This window comes from Cicer arietinum, chromosome 4, assembly GCF_000331145.2.
Source record: "Cicer arietinum cultivar CDC Frontier isolate Library 1 chromosome 4, Cicar.CDCFrontier_v2.0, whole genome shotgun sequence".
Lineage (NCBI taxonomy): Eukaryota > Viridiplantae > Streptophyta > Magnoliopsida > Fabales > Fabaceae > Cicer > Cicer arietinum.
Genome location: NC_021163.2, coordinates 50,508,951 through 50,529,470, shown reverse-complemented (window position 1 = coordinate 50,529,470; position 20,520 = coordinate 50,508,951). Strand labels below are relative to the sequence as shown.

The 20,520-nt window shown below is 28.7% G+C and overlaps 1 protein-coding gene across 1 annotated transcript; it reads left to right on the top strand.

The window, feature by feature from the left end:
* Positions 1 to 18,481: 18,481 nt before the first annotated feature.
* Positions 18,482 to 20,277, top strand: LOC101501496 (calmodulin-2-like). The gene is made up of 4 exons (XM_004497938.4): positions 18,482 to 18,650; positions 18,856 to 19,013; positions 19,120 to 19,200; positions 19,924 to 20,277. Exons 1-4 carry the CDS (start codon positions 18,575 to 18,577, stop codon positions 20,059 to 20,061), a joined length of 453 nt encoding a protein of 150 aa, XP_004497995.1. The 5' UTR covers positions 18,482 to 18,574; the 3' UTR covers positions 20,062 to 20,277.
* The last annotated feature ends 243 nt before the right edge of the window (positions 20,278 to 20,520 follow it).

Here is a 20,520-nt window from a genome sequence, read left to right as displayed (position 1 = left end):
TTATTATTATTATTATTATTATTATTATTATTATTATTATTATTATTATTATTATTATTATTATTATTATTATTATTATTATTATTATTATTATTATCCGATAGTGGTTTAGTTCTTTCTTCAATACGGGGTTGTCAGATTATTAAGAGAAGACTTGACTTGTAGGGTTAAGGTGCTTACTTCCTCAAACGTCTGAGGTTGTTAGGCTGCTTGGGATGACTGGCTTGGAGGGTCGAATGCTTTGTAATTCAAAGTAATTGAATTAGTGGATTAAAGCCTTCTGAATGAGGAGACTAGATGTAACCAAGTTAGTGGTGAAGAAGGATAAATCTATGTGTCAAATTATTTATATTTTCATTGTTTGCTACCTCTGAATCCGATTGCTTCTACTCCAAGTAAATCACAAAAACCGAACTAGTTTTTTTTATATATTTATAAATTATCACAATTCAACCCCTTTCTCGTGTTTGCTCCTTCACTAATATCTCATAGGGGCGACTCCATCTAACGGGTAACTCTCCCCAATCAAAATGATGTAACTAAGTACACCTACATCCGTCAACGATTTCATAATTATAACAATGATTTTCAAAATATATATTTAAAAATCATTTGTCATTTCATTGTAACTCATGGAAAACATATTCAAATGTACATCAATTTGATATGTAAATACTTTATAGCTCATAAATATGTCAAACTATAAACATATTATATAACAAAGACTATTAACATAAATAAATGATGAAATTGAGAAAAGAATCAAAAGTTGTGTTCCCAAATTTTAAAATAAATACTTTAACATAGAAAACAAGTAAAATAATAATTATAACATAATAAAAATATGTGACAATGATCGTCGTCTACTCACAACTATGAAGAACTGACTAAGTTTATTTTTCAATAACTCATAGAGTAGCATGCAGGACCTTAGTTAACAAATTTAAGTATAAAAAATATTCTCAATACAATAGAAAAATATTCAAAAGTTTAGCTAACCATAAGAAACCATAAAATCCTTAAAATCTACTCTAAGATTTTTAAACAAAATCACATGTTTTTAATGATTCATTTTTAATATTAGAGTTGTGTATTTACCTCAAAGTGTCTCAATAAACACATTCTAAAGAATAGATATTCTTCTCTTTTCTTAACTCACTAATCCTAACTCCAAAATTTTAATCAAGAACATTTGTAAAAACATGAAAAGTGATGCTTTTGGAGATATTAAATTTATTTTAAGAGTAGATGATTTATGTGTGCAATTTGTGTTCTGGAATGAATGAGAAGAAACAAGAAGAAAAGAAGAAGAAAAAAAAAGGGAATGGATTGGTGTTGCCGTAGAAAAAAAGGGTGAAGTTGAAAATGAAAATGGAGTGAAGTTTGGTTTGATTTATTTATTTATTTATTTTTAAATGATGCGATTTCATTTGCGTTCAACCTTGACTCTATATATTGCGCAATTGACTTACCAAATCAATTACCACGAGGAATCTTGCGTAGTGACCAAGACAACGATCAAACATGGACTTGTTAGTGGTTGCATCAATGCATATATATATATATATATATATATATATATAGGAGTACCTATGTTGCTGGCTATGGCATGATATATTTGCCCATAAATAAATAAAAATGCTTATTTGGAAAAATCAACGGAGCATGTATCAAGATGAATACAAATCTCAAAACAAAGGCAAAAAAACGAAATTATTACTAATAGAAAAAGAAAACATAAATTTGTAAAGCACCTAGCATTTTTGTGGTTGAAAAAATGATATCATCAAACCTCAACAAAATATACTAAAAACTCATTATCATAAACCATAATCAAGCAGTTGACATTTGTTAGGTAAACTCCAAGAATAGTTTATATATATATATATATATATATATATATATATATATATATATATATAAATTTTTATTAGAAAAAGGAGAAATTTTTACTAATCAAAATAACATTAATAATTATTTTACAATTATTCATTAGAAAATTTGAACTCAATACTTTGAAGTTATAAAATTAAACTCTTACTACTAAACTAATATATATATATATATATATATATATATCATTTTTAATTATACAACACATAATATTTGTCTTTGGATTCATTGGGTAGTAAATTCCACACTTAATATCATTTCATATCAAAGAGTCATATGCAGAATAACTATTTTTCAAACAAAATTGATCTTATCATAACAAATTATCATTTATCGATATACAATATGGCAGTAATATTTTAAAAACTCATTTTGTACCTTTTTGGAAGTACCCTTAACAGCCTTAAAAAATATATTATTTTAAAAACTTATTTTATTTTCAAAAAATAGCAAAAATCGATGTTTAGTTAAAGATATCATACATTGTTGGGATCGAGTTCCACAAGATATGGCCTATATTTCATCATTATTTTGTTTAGATATTCGACTTAATTGGGAACAACATTTGAATCAAAAAGGTGCTACAATAGATGGTATAATAAATAAGATATCAAGTTTGAAAAAAAGTAAACTTGAGTGTTAAAACTAAATAGATATAAAATGAAAGAACACAAAATTTATAAATATCTTCCAAATCAATGTTAGAGTATCAAGTGAAATGTATTTTACCATATCAAAGTTTGGAGATGATGGTGCAAGTGTTGTGTGAAAACTATATATACTCAAATATAGTATCAAAAGTGTAATATTCAAATGAATTCATGCTTACATGTTTCCTTTAAGTATAATTGATTAGGGGGATATTAGTGGGGTATGTGTTTCCATTCATTTTAGGTCACTTTTTATCCAAAACATATGCATTTAATGCTTAATTATTTTCCTAATAAGCAACTTAATTGACAAAGGGGGAGAAAAATTATAACTTGATAACTTGATAATATGCTTGTTGTTGCTTTATTAAGGGGGATAATCTGATGTTCTGATGATGGTTTTTGCTCTGATACTTAATAATGTAATAATACTCATGCTGATTTGACACATGCTCTGATCTGGTACATATTTAATGCTATAAATTGTTTTCTTTGGTATGTTTTTGAAATGGTTTGATATGCTCAAGTTAAAATTGTATGATTGTCAATTATGCCAAAAAGGGGGAGATTGTTGGACTTTAGTCCTTTGAATCCTAATTTTGACATAATTAACAAACATACAATATTCATACTTAATATGATAAATCTAATATTTCAATTGAGCAAAATTTCAGGAACACCAATTCAATCACACACACTTGGATCAAATTGCTTGGAACACAAGAAATCAACAAAAGTTGAATTCTGACTATGTAAATCGATTGGGAAATCGATTTCATAACAAGGGTGTAAGGAAATCTTAAGTGTTTGTAAATGTGAAATCGATTAGGCAATCGATTAGCTTAATTAAAAATGAAAACTGCACAAGTCAGTAGCACTCTGATTTGGAGAGTAATCGATTGGGCAATCGATTGAACATTTCACAAATTAAACCTGATGGTAACACATCGATTGGTAAATCGATTGGATAAGTCACAGTGGCACTCCAATGCTGAGGGAATCGATTGGCAAATCGATTGACAAAGTATCATTTGAAAAATGACCTCACCTGTGACAAATACAATCGATTGGACAATCTATTGTTGAATTTTTCAATTCTGATAAAGTTTGGTTGCAATCGATTGGGACATCGATTGAACTAAACACCAGGTAAGAACTATTCAGGAACATGCTACCAAAGCGATTGACGAGTCGATTGACATCAAATAACTGAGTCACTGTTTTGAATTAAATCGATTGGCAAACCGATTGACATTAAAACTGAGTCACTGTTTTGAATCAAATCGATTGACAAATCGATTGACATCAAAAAACTGAGCCACTGTTTTGAACACAATCGATTGGCAAATCGATTGAAATAAACTTGTTGAAAACACAGTGAACTCTGAGATTGTGACCAAATCGACTCTGTGTTTTTATACATCGACTCTGAGATTTGGCAAATCGATTGAGTAATCGATTGAAAATACTTTTATTGAAACAGTTTCCCAGAAATCGATTAGGCAATCGATTTATGCAGGTATGGACATGTTCTACTGAAAAGTGTTGTTTTTAAAGAATCGATTGGTAAATCGATTAGCTTGTATAGTTTCAAGATTAAAGAAAAACAAGACTCGCGATAATCGATTGGCAAATCGATTTAGCACCTTTTATAACTTTACTAAATCGATTGGGAAATCGATTTCGTAGTTGGTTATTTGAATTGAGCAAGATTTCAGGAACCATAATCAAACCCTACACACTTGGATCAAATTGCTTGGAACACAAGAAATCAACAAAAGTTGAATTCTGAATATGTAAATCGATTGGGAAATCGATTTCATAACAAGGGTGTAAGGAAATCTTAAGTGTTTGTGAATGTGCAATCGATTAGGCAATCGATTAGATTAATTAAAAATGAAAAATGCACAAGTCAGTAGCCTCTGATTTGGAGAGTAATCGATTGGTAAATCGATTGAACATTTCACAAATCAAACCTGATGGTAACACATCGATTGGTAAATCGATTGAATGAGTCACAGTGGCACTCCAGTGCTGAGGGAATCGATTGGCAAATCGATTGATAAAATATCATTTGAAAAATGACCTCACCTGTGACAAATACAATCGATTGGACAATCAATTGTTAACACTTTCAATTTTGATTAAGTTTGGTTGCAATCGATTGGGAAATCGATTGAACTAAACACCAGGTAAAAACTTTTCAGGAACATGCCACCAAATCGATTGACAAGTCGATTGATGTCAAATAGCTGAGTCTCTGTTTTGAAACCAATCGATTGGCAAATCGATTGATATTAAAACTGAATCACTATTTTGAATCACATCGATTGACAAGTCGATTGATATCAAATAGCTGAGCCACTGTTTTGAAAACAATCGATTGGCAAATCGATTGATATTAAAACTGAATCACTATTTTGAATCACATCGATTGACAAATCGATTGACATCAAAAACCTGAGCCACTGTTTTGAAAACAATCGATTGGCAAATCGATTGAAATAAACTTGTTGAAAACACAGTGAACTCTGAGATTGTGACCAAATCGACTCCGTGGTTTTATACATCGACTCTGAAGTTTGGCAAATCGATTGAGTAATCGATTGAAAATAGTTTTATTAAAACAGTTTCCCAGAAATCGATTAGGCAATCGATTTATACAGGTCTGGACATGTTCTGCTGAAAAGTGTTGTTTTAAAGAATCGATTGGTAAATCGATTAGCTTGTATAGTTTCAAGATTAAAGAAAACCAAGATCGCGATAATCGATTGGCAAATCGATTTAGCTCATTTTATAACTTTACAAAATCGATTGGGAAATCGATTTCGTAGTTGGTTTTTCAGAAACTATATAAGATGTCTTTCAATCTTTATTCTCATAACTTCTAAGAACTTTTACATAACTTTTTCATATCTTTCATAATTTCTCTTATGCTCTCAAAAACGGTTCATGGCAACAAACTAACAACTTCATAATTGTGATTACAGATCTCAATACAGTTTGTTGACAATCTAAGAGAAATGATAATGTGCTCAAGAACAATCCATGAATATCCAGATTTGTGAGGAGCAACATTCATAAAGATTGAAGACCCTTTTGTTTTACGTCTTTTATTCTTTCTGTAATAAATCTTTGAACCAAAACGAACGTTGAAAATCCAGCTAGAAACTGGTGGCTACTTTCTTGGGTGAGAGGTCTCAACAAGAAAGAGTCGTACTTTGATTTTGTGTTAGGCTGCCGATTGTCTACAAGGATCAAAGGGTTGATAGAAAGCCAGCTAGAAACTGGTGGCTACTTTCTTGGTTGAGAGGGCTCAACAAGAAAGAGTCGTACTTTGATTCTGTGATAGGCTGCTGAGTGTCTACAAGGATCAGAGGGTATTCAATAGGAAAGACATAATTAGAGATTGATAGGTTTCAGGGAGGAAACTGGAAAATCTTTGTAATTGATTCTTTCTATTGAAGGAGAAGAAAATCTGAAATCCGATTGGATTTTCAGGACTGGACGTAGGTTGTCGTTAAACAACCGAACCAGGATAAATCTCTGTGTCTTCTTCTCTAACTCTCTCTCTTTAATTTTCTATATTGCTAACTTTGCATGCCTCAAGATTTAAATTCCGCTGTGCACTTGATGCTGATTAATTTTGTAACGAAAACTGATATATTTTCTGTTATTGCGAGGTCACTGATATCAACAATATTAACCTCCTACAATTGCTCATATATATATGACTAATTAAATCTTCATCAGAGTTCCAACACTAATGGCTCCCGAATTCAATAACCAATTTTTTGATAATGTTTCTGTATTAAATGGATTAGAGTTAGGATTAGGTTAAAAAGACTTAATAAAAATTATAGATAGATAGATTTTTAGTTGATATGGCGATTTATTTTACAAAATATTTTTTCATCATATTTGCTGTTATTATTATTTTTCATCTATCTATTAAATCATTTATAACACATCAGTGTTATAAATTTTGAAGCATAAATAGTGACATAGACACTTGACATGACACTAACACGTCAACATCGATAATAATTTGATAAAAATAAATAAATTAAATATAATCAAGAGATTAATGGTAAAATATTCTAAACCAACTAGACTTGTTATGGTATTTTTGAATTTAAACTTTTTGTTATAGTTATTCAATTTTATGCAATTGTATATTTGCCCCTCAAGTTAATTTTTTTCCTTCTTCTTACTTCTTCCAAACGAGCCTCTCTTCAAATTTCCCATGGTGTTTATTTATTGAGCTAAAAATAGTTTGATTATGATCACTTCATTCTTCCCAACGTTTTTTCCTAATTCATTTCCTTCTTGATCACTTGTTTCTTTCCAACTGTTTTTTTCCTAATTGTTCAAAAGTTTGTAGCATCAAATTAAAGAGGATCCACACATAACAAATGTACAATTATTGAACAAAGTTATGATTGTTTAGTTGATGATCTCAAACATTTTTGAATATTTTATTTGAGAGAAAATTTATGTATTGCAATTTGCAAGGACCTTATTGTGAAGCTTGTGATCCTCTTCTGTAAAAAAAAAGGAATGATAAAACATAATAAGGCTAAATTACTCACAACTTGTATCTATTCTTCAATAAAATAAGACATGTTGGTATCAAACTATTTCATTAATTAGTACAAAATGAGTTGTGATTCATTGGCTTTAATTTTTTTTTTATCAATTGTTAACCCCTTTGAACCTATATATTTTTCTTTGTGCTACTAGCCGCATTACAAGTATATATACCTAATAATTAATGTTGCACCATTAGGTGGAAAAATCTTTTCAAGTCTTGGTAAACTTTTAAGTTTGAGGTTGTGGAATAGTACAAGTTTGCAGTGACTTTCCAAAGAACCAAGGAAAAAAATAAAATCAAAAGAAAGGAGAAATTTGTTCCTTTCTTATAAGTAACAACAATAATTATACTCTCTTGTATGTCGAATTCAATAAGTGTGCATAAAGATGGAGAAATTGAAATGGCAAACATGTTACCTAAGTCTCATTACAAATTTGAGGAATAGATAAAAAAGAAGAGAGTCTAACTGGTTCAAGGGGTTGTGAAGATTATGAAGTTTTCAATTACCCGAATGAATTTAATTCGCATTTTAACCAACTCATTAAAGTTTGACCCAACCCGAATCAACCTACTAGTAGTAGATTTACATTTTGAATTTGCAAACTCGTTGACGTGATATATATTTTTATAATTTTATTATTATTTACATATAGTTATAGTTTAGTTGTTGAATATGATTTGAGAAATTTGTTGTTAATTAAAGTGATTTATATGTTTTGTTGTGTTTATGGATATATTTTAAGCATTTATTTATATGTTTTAATTTTTTAGATGTTCAAATATTAAAATTAATTACATTTTTTAAAATTAAAAAAAAAATGTTTTTAATTTATAACCCTCGAATTCAACCTAACTTGTTCGTGACTGAAGTGATTTGGTTCAGATTTCATATAAAAATTATGAGTTGAAAACTGAACTCAACTACAATGAATTTAATCGGATCAAATATTAAATTTAATCAAAATCGATCTAAACTATCATGTATACACACCTACAAATATGTACTTCATCCTACAAAACCAAATAATCTATAAGTTCATAACACATGCTAATTTGAATTGAAAAAGTTGATCCTAAAGGCTGATGTCCTCCAACAAATACCAGAACAAGTTGAAAAAACAACAACAACAAAAATTTAGAGACAAAATAAGTCTCCAATTCTATCTCTAAGATTTAAAGACATTAAATTTAATGACCAATTTTATTTTTTCCATCTCTAATTTCTATGTAAAGTAAGTAAAGCATTTGGATATTAGGAGACAATTGATCCGTGAGGACACAAGTGAGCATATTTTATACCAAAGAACACGAACTCTTTGAGACACCTTCCTAGCCAAATTGATCTACATACATGAAACTCCTTCCAGAAGAGTGTCAAAACATCTTATGAAAGGGTCAACGACCACATAAAGGTATATAACCCTTTAGTTTTACTAAATATAGAAATATAACTTTTTTTCTTAAAATATAGTTTTATTCATTCAAACTGATAGAGTTTATATCAATAAAAATAATTTAAAACCATTAAAATAAAAAAGGATGAATTTATGAATAAACTCATAGTATCCAAATTAATAACATAAAACAACAAAATAACTATAAATATGACAAAATTAAAGTGTTCGAAATATTTAGGCCTCTAGAGCTATAATGTTGAAAACGTCAAAGTCATTGATTGATTATGTATTAGATCGAAGTTCATATGTCAATATGAACCAAATGAATATCTTAACAAAGACGAAAAATCAAAACAACATTACACCAATGCGACGAACAAAAATAACGTCATATTAACACAACAAAATCACAAGAGAACTCAAAAGAAAAACTAAATCATTTATAAGTCTCATTTTTCATTTTTCTTTGTGAACTAACATTGTTATTAAACAAACCTTATATCGTAGTATCATAGATCCAATACCTTAGATATCAAATCAAACATATATAATAATAGTTAATTAGACGTATGAATTATAGAGAAGGAAAGTGCTAGTCATGTCACAAAAGAATAACTTGAAAAAATATTAAAAGTGACATTAACATATATAACATTCACAAGACAACTAAAGAAATTTAAAAAATGGTTGAATGATTGGAATTGATAGTCATCATTACTTTTCTTTCTACGATAATAGGTTATATATCTTAAGGAAAAAGTTTGAACTAAAACAAATGTATAACATAAGTGCAACTTAAAAAAGATATTAATTAAATTCGATTATGAAAATGTGTACATTTAGAATAGAATAATTCTGGAAGCCATTAGAAACTTTGTTTTTATTGTATTAGAGTGAAAAGCAATATTACTTTTCAAGATAAGTGTTTTCTCCGTCTCATTATAAATATCTCATTGGAAGTGTGTATAATTATTTAAAAAATGATTAGTTGTTTTATTTCGATGATAAAATATTTCATTTACTCAAATGTTTTTATTAAATGCAGTTAGCGGAAAAATTTGATGAGTTGAAATATAATAAACAAAAGTATTCGTGGAAAAAAAGTAATTAATGTTGTATTTGTATTGTAAAATGACAAATGATTTGAGAAAAAAAAAATGAAATGACAAATGAGGCATTTAAAATGAGATTGAGGAAATAATTGTTTTCTTGTAAACTTGATTTGTCAGAATAGAAAAACAATTTACAAATTTGTGAAAAATCTAAAACATTTGGTTAAAACTTAATTTGTAGTATTCATCTGTTCATCTACAGCTCTCATGCCTTTTTTGTCGGGTCTTTTTTGTTGAGTTATATGGGCCAAAAGCAACAAATATAATTTCACTCATGATACAATTATAACGCAGAAGGAAAAATTGAAATTTGATTTGGAGAACATAAAGTTAAAAATATGGATTAGAGTTTCAAATTACCAAATGTGTTGTTATTATTGTTCCTTAATTACTGTGGGAATTTTAATTTTCCAAGAATTATGTAAATTTCAACCATTGTCTAATTAATTTGTTGAGCTAAAAAAAAATATGTATTGTAACAATGGATCTACTTTAAATGATGAAAATTAGAAATTATCAAGACCTTATGGTTTAAAAAAAGAAAAGAAAATGACCTAATAAGAAGTGAATGAAAGGAAATAAAACGTACAATTTATTTAATGAAACATCAATAATTGACATCATCATAAATTAAATGAATTAGATTTTTTTTTCTTCATTATTGATATTGTAAAAGAAAGATAACATAAAAATTATGTAACTAAATATCATACATAAAATGGAACACGCAAGTTGCTAGCAATCCCCTGTGGAAGAAGAAGATGATCATGAAGGAGAAAAATATATCAAAGTCAGTTACTCAAATGAATATTAACATCAGTTGCATTTCATCAAACACCACAAAAGCATGTCTCGAAGTTATGGTATCATGTCTTCTTGACTCTTGGTTCAGTCAAGCAAAAAAGAATATATATTTGGATTTACATTGGAAATTGCTATAGAATAAATTCATATTTAATAAATAGATAATAGTGAAATACGTTTATTGCAATATGAATTATTATTAATATTTGTTTATTGTTGATTTTTTTTTGTCGATGAAATAAAATTGTGTACTATATGAAAAATAGAAAGAGATAATATTATAACTATCACATATTATAATAGATGATTGCAAATTCTAAGGTGGATCATGTTCATAGGTGATCAACCGTGGACTGTGTTTAAAAATTTCAAAACTCTAACATCGTTCTATGACACACTTTGCAAACATAAATTAACAAGTCTATTTGTCTTTGCATTTGATAGGGTGATTTTTTTTATGTCGGTTTGACATGTTATGTTTTGAGGAAAACATTCAATTTTCCTATTTTTTATCGACCTGACTTCGATCGAGTCACTGTCTCAATCATAAAGATAAAAAGAATCATCAATTCAATAGCTATCATTGATCTTTATTATATTTTAAATAACTATCAAAAGAATCATCAATAGCTATCAAAAGAGAAATGAGAGAAGGAACCCACTAGGGTTTCATAAACAAATGAACAAAAGAATAAAGTGATAGAGTTACAATAATTATATATACAAGAGAATGTAGAAGTCTAAAATACCCTTACTGCTAATATATAATAATATTATTTAACATCTCCCCTCAAACTCATGATGCATTAACATGGAGCATCGAAAGTTTGTCAACTAAAAAACAAAAACATTTAATGAAATGCATATTTGTGAACAACTCAACAATCTGTAAGGAAGAGAAGACAAGCGATAGAGTAATGGTTTCATGATGAAGATGATGACGAGTATGATGAACATCAATCTCAATGTGCATAGTGCATACATGAAAGACTGAGTTATGAGAAATTTGAATAACACTTTTGTTATCGTCGTGCATCGAACAAAAGGCAACACAACCAAATTTTTTCAGCAGTAGTGGATTCCATAGTACGATACTAAGTTTATGTAGAAGAGCGAGAGCCAATGTTCTATTTCTTACTCTTCCAAGAAATAATAGAGTCTTTAAAAAAGATACAGATTCATGTGGTGTTACGATATGTGGTGTCACTAGCCCAATCAACATCAAAATAAACACATAACTCCAATGAGAACGATGATGGAAAGAGAATGCTCTGAAATTGAGTTCCTCGAATATAACGAAGAATACAAAGAACTGCCCAATGTACTGTAGTGGGAAAGAAAGAAAACTGACTGACAACATGAACATCATAAGCAATATCGAGTCTAGTAAATGTAAGACATACCAAGCTGTCAACCAAAGTAAGGTACAAAGTGGGATCTGGTAAAGGAACACCATCTGATGAAACATATTTCACATTCAACTCAATAGGAGTATCTATTGCTCTATTATCAGAAAGACGAGCTTGTTCAAGAATGTTGGCAATGTACTTATATTGAGAAAGAAGGTAGCCTTTAGAAGAGTAGGAAACTTCAATCCCCAAAAAATAACGAAGAGTTCCCAAGTCATTCATCTCAAACTGTTTGTTTAACTGAAATTTCAACTCATTGATTCCACTAACATCATCACTTGTAATAATCATATCATCAACATACAAAGAAAATATATTGCGACCATAAGTGGTAGACCTTAGAATCATGTTCACTAGAGCAGAAACCAAGAGAAGTGGTCACTGTAGATAATTTCTCAAACCAAGCTCGATGAGCCTGTTTAAGACCATAAAGAGCTTTTTAAACTTATACACTTCTGCCTGATTATGAGAAACTCTCTGTTGAGGAACCATATAGACTTCTTCATGAAACTCACAATTTAAAAAGGCATTTTTGACATCAATTTGGAAAATATGTCATTGAAGAATATATGCAACTGCAATAAGAGTACAAATAGTGCTCATCTTGGTTACAAGAGCAAAAGCTTCTTCATAATCCATACCATATTGTTGAGAGAATCCCTTAGAAACAAGACGCGCTTTATAACACTTAACCAACCCATCAGACTTAGTTTTGATCTTGTATACACAATGTGACCCAATAGCACGCTTAACAAGAGGAAGAGATCTAATTCTTAAGTATTTGTTTTGTGCAATGCAGAAAGTTCTTTTGCCATAGCCTGCTGCCAAATAGGATCAATAATAGCCTCTTTATATGAAAAAGGCACACATAAATTGTAAATAAAGGTTAATAAAGAAACAAACGAGTTGAATAAGTGGAATAAACAAAATCAGGTAACTAAGTAGACTTACAGTGGCAAGAGGGGTAACGAGGAGGCAGAAATGGAGGATCAACAATCGTAGGAGGTGGTTGGACAACTGAAGGGACAAGAGGGATGTCATCATGTGGACTAGTAGTATTTGTCCTACGATCCTCAATATTACAATCACGAGAAGCATTATTATTAGGACCAAATGGATCAATATAGGTTAGTTCTGAACTCTTAGTAATCTAAGAATCAGAGGAAACAAAGTAAAAAGGGATATGCTCAAGAAAAACAACATTATGAAAAACATATAATTTACTTGCATAAGGATCATAACAACGATAATCCTTTTAACCATCCTCATAACCAAGAAAAACACACATGGTAGAACGAGAAGATAACTTATTGTGCTCTACTTATGGATGAAGAACAAAACAAGTAGAACGAAATACTTTCAAAGAATAGTAATCAACGATAGAAGCATACAATTTTTCAAAGAGAAACAAACCTGATATGATAGACGATGGAGTTCTATTAATAGCATGAACAACAGTAAGAACTATGTCCCCCCAAAACTTATTGGGAACCGAAGCAGACAACAAAAGAGAACAAGCAATATGAATAAAATGACGATGTTTCCTTTCAGCAACTTCATTTTGTTGAGAAGTATCAGTACAAGATGTTTGGTGGAGGGCGCCATCATAAGCAAGTAATTTAGAGAATTTATTAGAGATATATTCACCACCTAAATCACAACGAAAGCATTTTATAGCAACATTATTTTGAGTCTTGACCATAACAGGAAATGTATGATAAATGTCAAAAAATTCAGACCGATTTTTCATAAGATAAACCCAACAATAACAAGTGTAATCATCAATTAACGAAACATAATATCTAGATCCACCTTTCGTGAGAATCGGTGATGGACCCCAAACATCATAGTGAACTAAATTAAAAGGCATATATGAAACATAAACACTTTTACTAACTAGTAAAACTGAAAATTTAGCAAGTTTACAACCACAACAATCTGGAATATGGTTTGTAACTTTCCTGAAGCTCCAGTAGAAGCCAAATATTTTAATATAGAAGCAGAAACATATCCAAGGCGAGATTGTCATAAATAAAAACTAGAAGACGGAGAATTCAAGCGAAAACTAGATAATAATCAGCATTAGTTGTTGAGGCTACTATATTTGGGACTCACAAGTCATCCAAAACATAAAGTACTCCATGTCTATGGCATGTCCCAGTTAGCCTCCCAGAATATGGATCATGCACACAACAAGAACTGGAAGAAAATATAACGAAATAATTGAAATCACATATTTGACTAACATAAGCAAGACTCAAAGTAAGATTATGAATATAATAAACATAAAATAAGATAAGTTAGGTATGGAGATAGAATCAATGTTTGCTAATGGCATAAGAGTACCATCAACAATCATAATCGACACAGATGAGGTGTGATTCAAAGACACAAGATTTATCATCATATGTCATATGGTGAGACGCTCTAGAATCAAGAATACATATGGAAGGAGATGTACCTGACAGACTAGAGAAGTTCGAACATTTAGTAAAGGTGGCAGATATGACATGTGATTGAGTGGCAAAATTTTTTTGAAGCTGTTCTGCAATATCGAATATTTGGGAAACAGTCTCAGATGAGTATACATAATCCGAACTAGAGCCAATGGTAGGATAAGCAAAAGCAACAAAATTGGATGATCCCCCTAAAATTCTTCTTATGTGTTCTCCCCAATTTCGAACATTGTGCTTTCCAATTTTTCTTTGCAAAAAAACATTCATCATTACCAAGCCTAACTTTCCCTTGAGATTTTCCTTTTTGAACAAGAATAGCAAAAACATATGAACAAGTTGAAAGAATTCCCTTATCTGACACATCAGAGTGGGTCTTAAGTCTGATTTCTTCTTCCAACAATTCACTAACTATTAATTCAATATTAGGAAGAGGAGAACAATGAAAAATACCCCCACGAAGACCCTCGAAATCATCACAAAGAGCCATTAAAAATCAAATCAGAAGTTGCTTCTCTCTCTGGTCAATGTATGCTTTGAGAGCTTTCAACCCAGTTGATTCCATAAGAGCCAACTGATCCAACAAATTAGTCATTGCCGAATAAAATTCCTGAATGGTCATATTGTTCTTCTTAAGGGCCCTAATATCACTTTCCAATTGATAACGTTTTGCAAAGTTAGAATGAACATACACACGTTTCAAGTGACCAAAAATCTCTTTAGCAGTATCATATTTTGCTAGTTGCACACCTATAAACATCTCATAATTATCATTTGAGTAATGATCTATTTAATTACTAACATTCCATGTTTTCAAATCTTTTGGATATTTAGCTTCATCCCTTTTATCTTTAGGCTTAACAGAAGTTTCATCAACATAACTCCACATATCTTTTCCAATCCATTTTTTTTCATCACATAACTCCAATAAGAGTAATTTTGTCCATTGAGGTAGACACTAACAACTTGAAGAGAATCATCATTTGCATTAGCCATAACAAATAATGATAGGAAAATACAATGAACACAATCAATGTGACAAAATAAATTAGGGATAATCTGTCAATAACAGAGTTAACCAAGAACCAAACAAAATTGTGTAGGAAATAGAAGAGCAGAACCATGCTGAAAACATAAGAGCATAATTGTGTCGAAAACATAGTGGAAGAGTCAGATCGAAACAGAGGGAGCAAATCGGTATCAGTAGCAAAACGGGTCGTACAAAGCTCTTTACAGTAGATCACTTTATAGTAGATCCTAAAAACAATCAAAACTCTTTGATACCATGTTAACAATTATAAACATAAAATCGAGGAAGAGAAAGGAGAGAATGAACCTACTAAGATTTCATAAACAAATGAACAAAAACAGAGTGATAGAGTTACAATAACTATATATACAAAAAAAAATATTTAAAATATTTTTACTACTAATATATAATAATATTATCTAATATTTTTATTAACGATGAATGAGGAATATCTATAAATGTGATCTAGCGTGACATTTAAAATGATAAAGCAAAGGTTAAGGTAGCTAGTTCTAAAGTCTTGAGTGTTGACCCCTTCAATGCGAATAGATTAATTTTCCACACGGACATAGCCTTTGCTTAGTACTAATAGTATACAACACAAGGCGTGTTCTGTTTTTGTTTTTCCATATATTTTTCCGAAGAAACGCGTTGACAGTGATATATCTATTTATCAATGCTTAAAGAAAAATGCTTCTAGTGGCTCTTATATTGTGTAGGCAAACCAGCGTGGTCTATGCACATCCGTTTCGGCTACGAGTATGAGAATAAGATACAAAATTTCTTTTTCATTTTATCTATATTATATACAAAGAACATGGACTTCTGTTTATCTATCAAATAACTAATTTTTTCCCTTCAATTTTATTCCAATTTTTTCATTACCTATCAATCAAATAACTGAGTTATTTTAAATATCGTAAGATGTTTTGTAATTTCAATTACTTTTATTTACAAGATTATAAAAAAATTATTAAAAGAAAATATACATGCTAATCAATGCACGTCCGCAATCTAGTATAAAATATAATATGGAAGAGATGAATTGTTCAATTCAAAAACAAAATATCATAATAAAAGTTTAAAAGGTAAAACAAAATGTGTTCAATTACAAGGATAAAGAAACTCAAATACATATAAATAATATTATATTATTATATACGAGAAAGTTAAAATTTTACTTACTAAAAATGAGACAAAAAGAAAATATATTCATAATTACTATACGATAGAGATGACAAAGGAGATCAATCTACTTGAATATGTTCATCAACCCGTTTAAAAAAAAACGAAATAAAATATATTAACTTAAATGATTGAGTTAAAACCTCCACCTAATTTTATTTTATGAATTAATTTACTTTTAAATTTTTAACGGATTAAATAATACAGAACAATTTAGATAACCAAATTTAAAACTTGAATTCAACTCATTTAAAATAGAGAATTAAATGAGTTAGCCCAATAAACTCAACCTATTTTGGCAGTCTCAAAGTAGCAATGTACCCGATACTATTAGTTCCCCATTTTATAATTAAGTAGCATGCTTGAGAGGGTGGGTGGAATTGAGTTTTGAAATTGTTGAAAAGAATAGAGAGAGGACTTTACAATTACACACATCCCCATAGTCCATTCCCTCTAACCCTTCCAATTAATGCCTTTTGTCCTCTAAATATCAAACCTTCCAGCTATACAATTTTCCTCCCCCATTATATTATTCAATCTCTAATGTGTGGAAATATTATTAAAGAATTTAATTAAATCTGCATGTTCCCCCTTATTTGGATAGAGATCAAAAGGTTGCAATCTGATTCTTTTATTTTTTAAACCCATAAACTACTAACTTTGTCCCTTATATAAGCTTGATTTGCTATTTTCTCATATCAAAACAAACTTAGCTAGCATATTTGATAATTCTATAATGTGGATAGGTGTTCTTTAAATATCATTTTTTATATAAATGTGTTAAAATTTTGATTTCTCATCTCTAAAAAAATGAATAGTATAAATAAGTGATATATTCTAAAACATAGTAGTAAATAATACCATTGTCCTTAAATATAGTACTCTTGATATTTTTTCTCCTATGATATCTTCATAGAACTTCTTTCAAATATTCATTTATATATTAGTTGTGTTAATTATTTATTTACCAAAGTAAGAATAATCAACATATTTAATATTAATATTAATTTTTCTAATTTGTGCAATTTAATTTTTCTCCTATATTTAAGGACGTACAGAAAAATATATAACTAGAGAAAATTATTTTCCAAAATCTAACTGAAATTTACAATTTTTTTTTTAAAAAATACTTTTTATAAATAGGTGGATATCTGTTGACTCCAATAATAATTATGTGATGAATTACTTTACTTAATAGATTAATATAAACGATAAATTTCACTAATTCAATTGTCAAATCAAAAAGTTCTTAGCTTTTGGAAACTATTTGATATTTCATTGAATAATTTCAAATGAACAAATAATAAATTTTTGAAAAATACAAGTAAATATTGATAACTAGATTACATAGTTACAAATTTTAAATTTATTTAAAACTTTACAAGTTTAATTATAAAATATTATGTCAATAATTAAATGTTGAATTAGTAAAACTCATCATTTATATTGAGTTATTAAACGGAGTAATCATCATAAAATTACTCTTGAAATCAACGGATCTCCATCATTTTTAAATAAAAAAAAAAGTTACTTATATATAGATAGAGACATATAACCTATTTGTTACGTGTTCTAAAATAAAATGATCTTAGTATATAATAATTTAGTGATAAAAATATGAAGCTATTTTGTTTTTGTATGTTATAGTGAAATGGTTTTTATTCAAAAGTTAGTTACAAAAAACGAATTTTTTTAATCTCATTTGAAGCTGTTTTTAAATTATTTTTTATATTTTTTTAATTAAAAAACTATAACAAACAGATGAATTTTTTTTTAAAATAATTAATTATTTAAAAAAAATGTTTTTTTAATAAAAAAACTGCAATTATATGAACACAAATTTTAGTCATAAGCGTGCGTTGACCTTTATATAGTAATTAAATAAAATTACAATTCAAAAAGAAATGTTGCTAGACTTTCCCACACTGAAATCTACAAATAGGCCAGCTAAGATTGAGCTTTACTCAACACATCTCTCTCTTCAAACTTCAAACTTCAAACTTCAAACATTGTTGCTGATTTTCTCTTCATTTTTATTTCAAACACAATGGCAGAAATTTTGAATGAAGAACAAATTGTTGAAATCAAAGAAGCCTTTGGCTTGTTTGACAAAGATGGAGATGGTAAGCAAATATCTATCTTTTTGCAATTTTAATGTTTTTTAACCAAATGGGTTGCTAAATCTATATATATTTCAATTTGAATTTTAAATTTATAATCCTTCTTTGATTATGGTTAATATTGTTCTTCATGCTTCATATATTTTAAAAAATATAATGTTCATACATTAATTTGTGTGAATGTATTTTGTTGAAAAATATTTAATAGGGTGCATTACTGTGGAAGAACTTGCTACGGTAATAAGATCATTGGATCAGAACCCAACAGAGGAAGAGTTACAAGATATGATAAATGAGGTTGATGCTGATGGGAATGGAACCATTGAATTTGTTGAGTTCTTGAACTTAATGGCCAAGAAAATGAAAGTAATTATTCTATAGCCCTTTAATTTATTCCAAAGCATTATATTAATGTTTTTTAGTTATCTCAATTTCATTCAGCTCTGTTTTTGAATTTTTGTTTCTCATTTAGGAAACTGATGCTGAGGAAGATCTAAAAGAGGCTTTCAAGGTTTTTGATAAAGATCAAAATGGATATATTTCAGCTAGTGAGGTATATACATATTTTCTCCTCTAATTTGACAATTGATATTTCCTATTCTATTTCTTTTAAATTAGCTAACCAATATTATCGGAGTTGTCTGAAAAACTCAATAAAACATGGTCATTAAACATTTAACCCTCCATTTTTATTCAAAATATTTAAATACACTATTTGAATTATATTACTAATAGTGAATTGCACTAAAATTTACGTTCTCGGAACCTTTCTTTCAATAAAATGACATTCTTAATTAAAAATAAAGTCATTTATTTATGTTTAAAATATTTTAAAAATTGTGATTTAATTTTTTTATTAATTTAAAATTTATCAATCTGATGTATATTTTATTTATTTATCAATTTTATTTTTTAAAGTTAAATAAATAAATTATATATTTTAAAATATTAATTATTTTAAAATTAAATATTTATCAAATTTATTTTAAATTATATAAATATTTATTGATATTTCAATATATATGAAAAAATGCACATTAATTTCACATGCACAACTCACATAGGACGGTACTTTGTACCTTTCCGCAATCTATGAATAATAATAGCTGTATGATTCAAAAAGTGGATTAGGTTGATATTAGAGTACTAAAGAATCTTGCTTTTCAGTTTTTACTCCATTTAGTTGTAAATTAAGTTAATGTGTGCACAAAGGGATACACATGCGTGCCCAACTATATATTAAATTAAATTATTTTATTATTTATGTTTTGTGCAGTTAAGACATGTTATGATCAATTTGGGTGAAAAATTAACTGATGAAGAGGTGGATCAGATGATTAAAGAAGCTGATTTGGACGGTGATGGTCAAGTTAACTATGAAGAATTTGTTAAGATGATGATGACAATTGGATGAAATTAAACTCTCAATCAACAACTTATATCATTTGTTATTCAAATTTATTTATTTTCTTCCTAATCATCCCATCCTCTTGCGAGAAATAATTAATGTTCCTATTATATATTTTTCATGTATTTTAATTTTAATTTACTTGTAGTTGTAGCCCATGATGTTAATCACCAACACATGCATTTAGAGTTAAATCTCATCCACACCACTTGATTTGTTCAACTCCATTCCATAATTATTTTTTTATTCAAATTAATATAATATGGGTGGTCCAAGTAATAAATGGCATATATTTTAAACACGTAATCAATATCTGAGTTCGACCTTATATTCTTACTTGTAAAGAGAATTTAATTTAGATAAAATAATTATCGTTGTAAATCTAATAGATTTGCCAACAAATATTGATCATTACTAAATGATGTTAAATATTTCACAACTGTAAGATTATTATAAGAAAAACTA

Coding starts and splice junctions, on each gene's coding strand:
- LOC101501496 (XM_004497938.4), top strand. CDS start 18,575: ATGGCAGAAATTTTGAATGAAGAACAAATTGTTGAAATCAAAGAAGCC. Junction 18,651..18,855: donor GTTTGACAAAGATGGAGATG/GTAAGCAAATAT, acceptor AATATTTAATAG/GGTGCATTACTGTGGAAGAA. Junction 19,014..19,119: donor TAATGGCCAAGAAAATGAAA/GTAATTATTCTA, acceptor TTTCTCATTTAG/GAAACTGATGCTGAGGAAGA.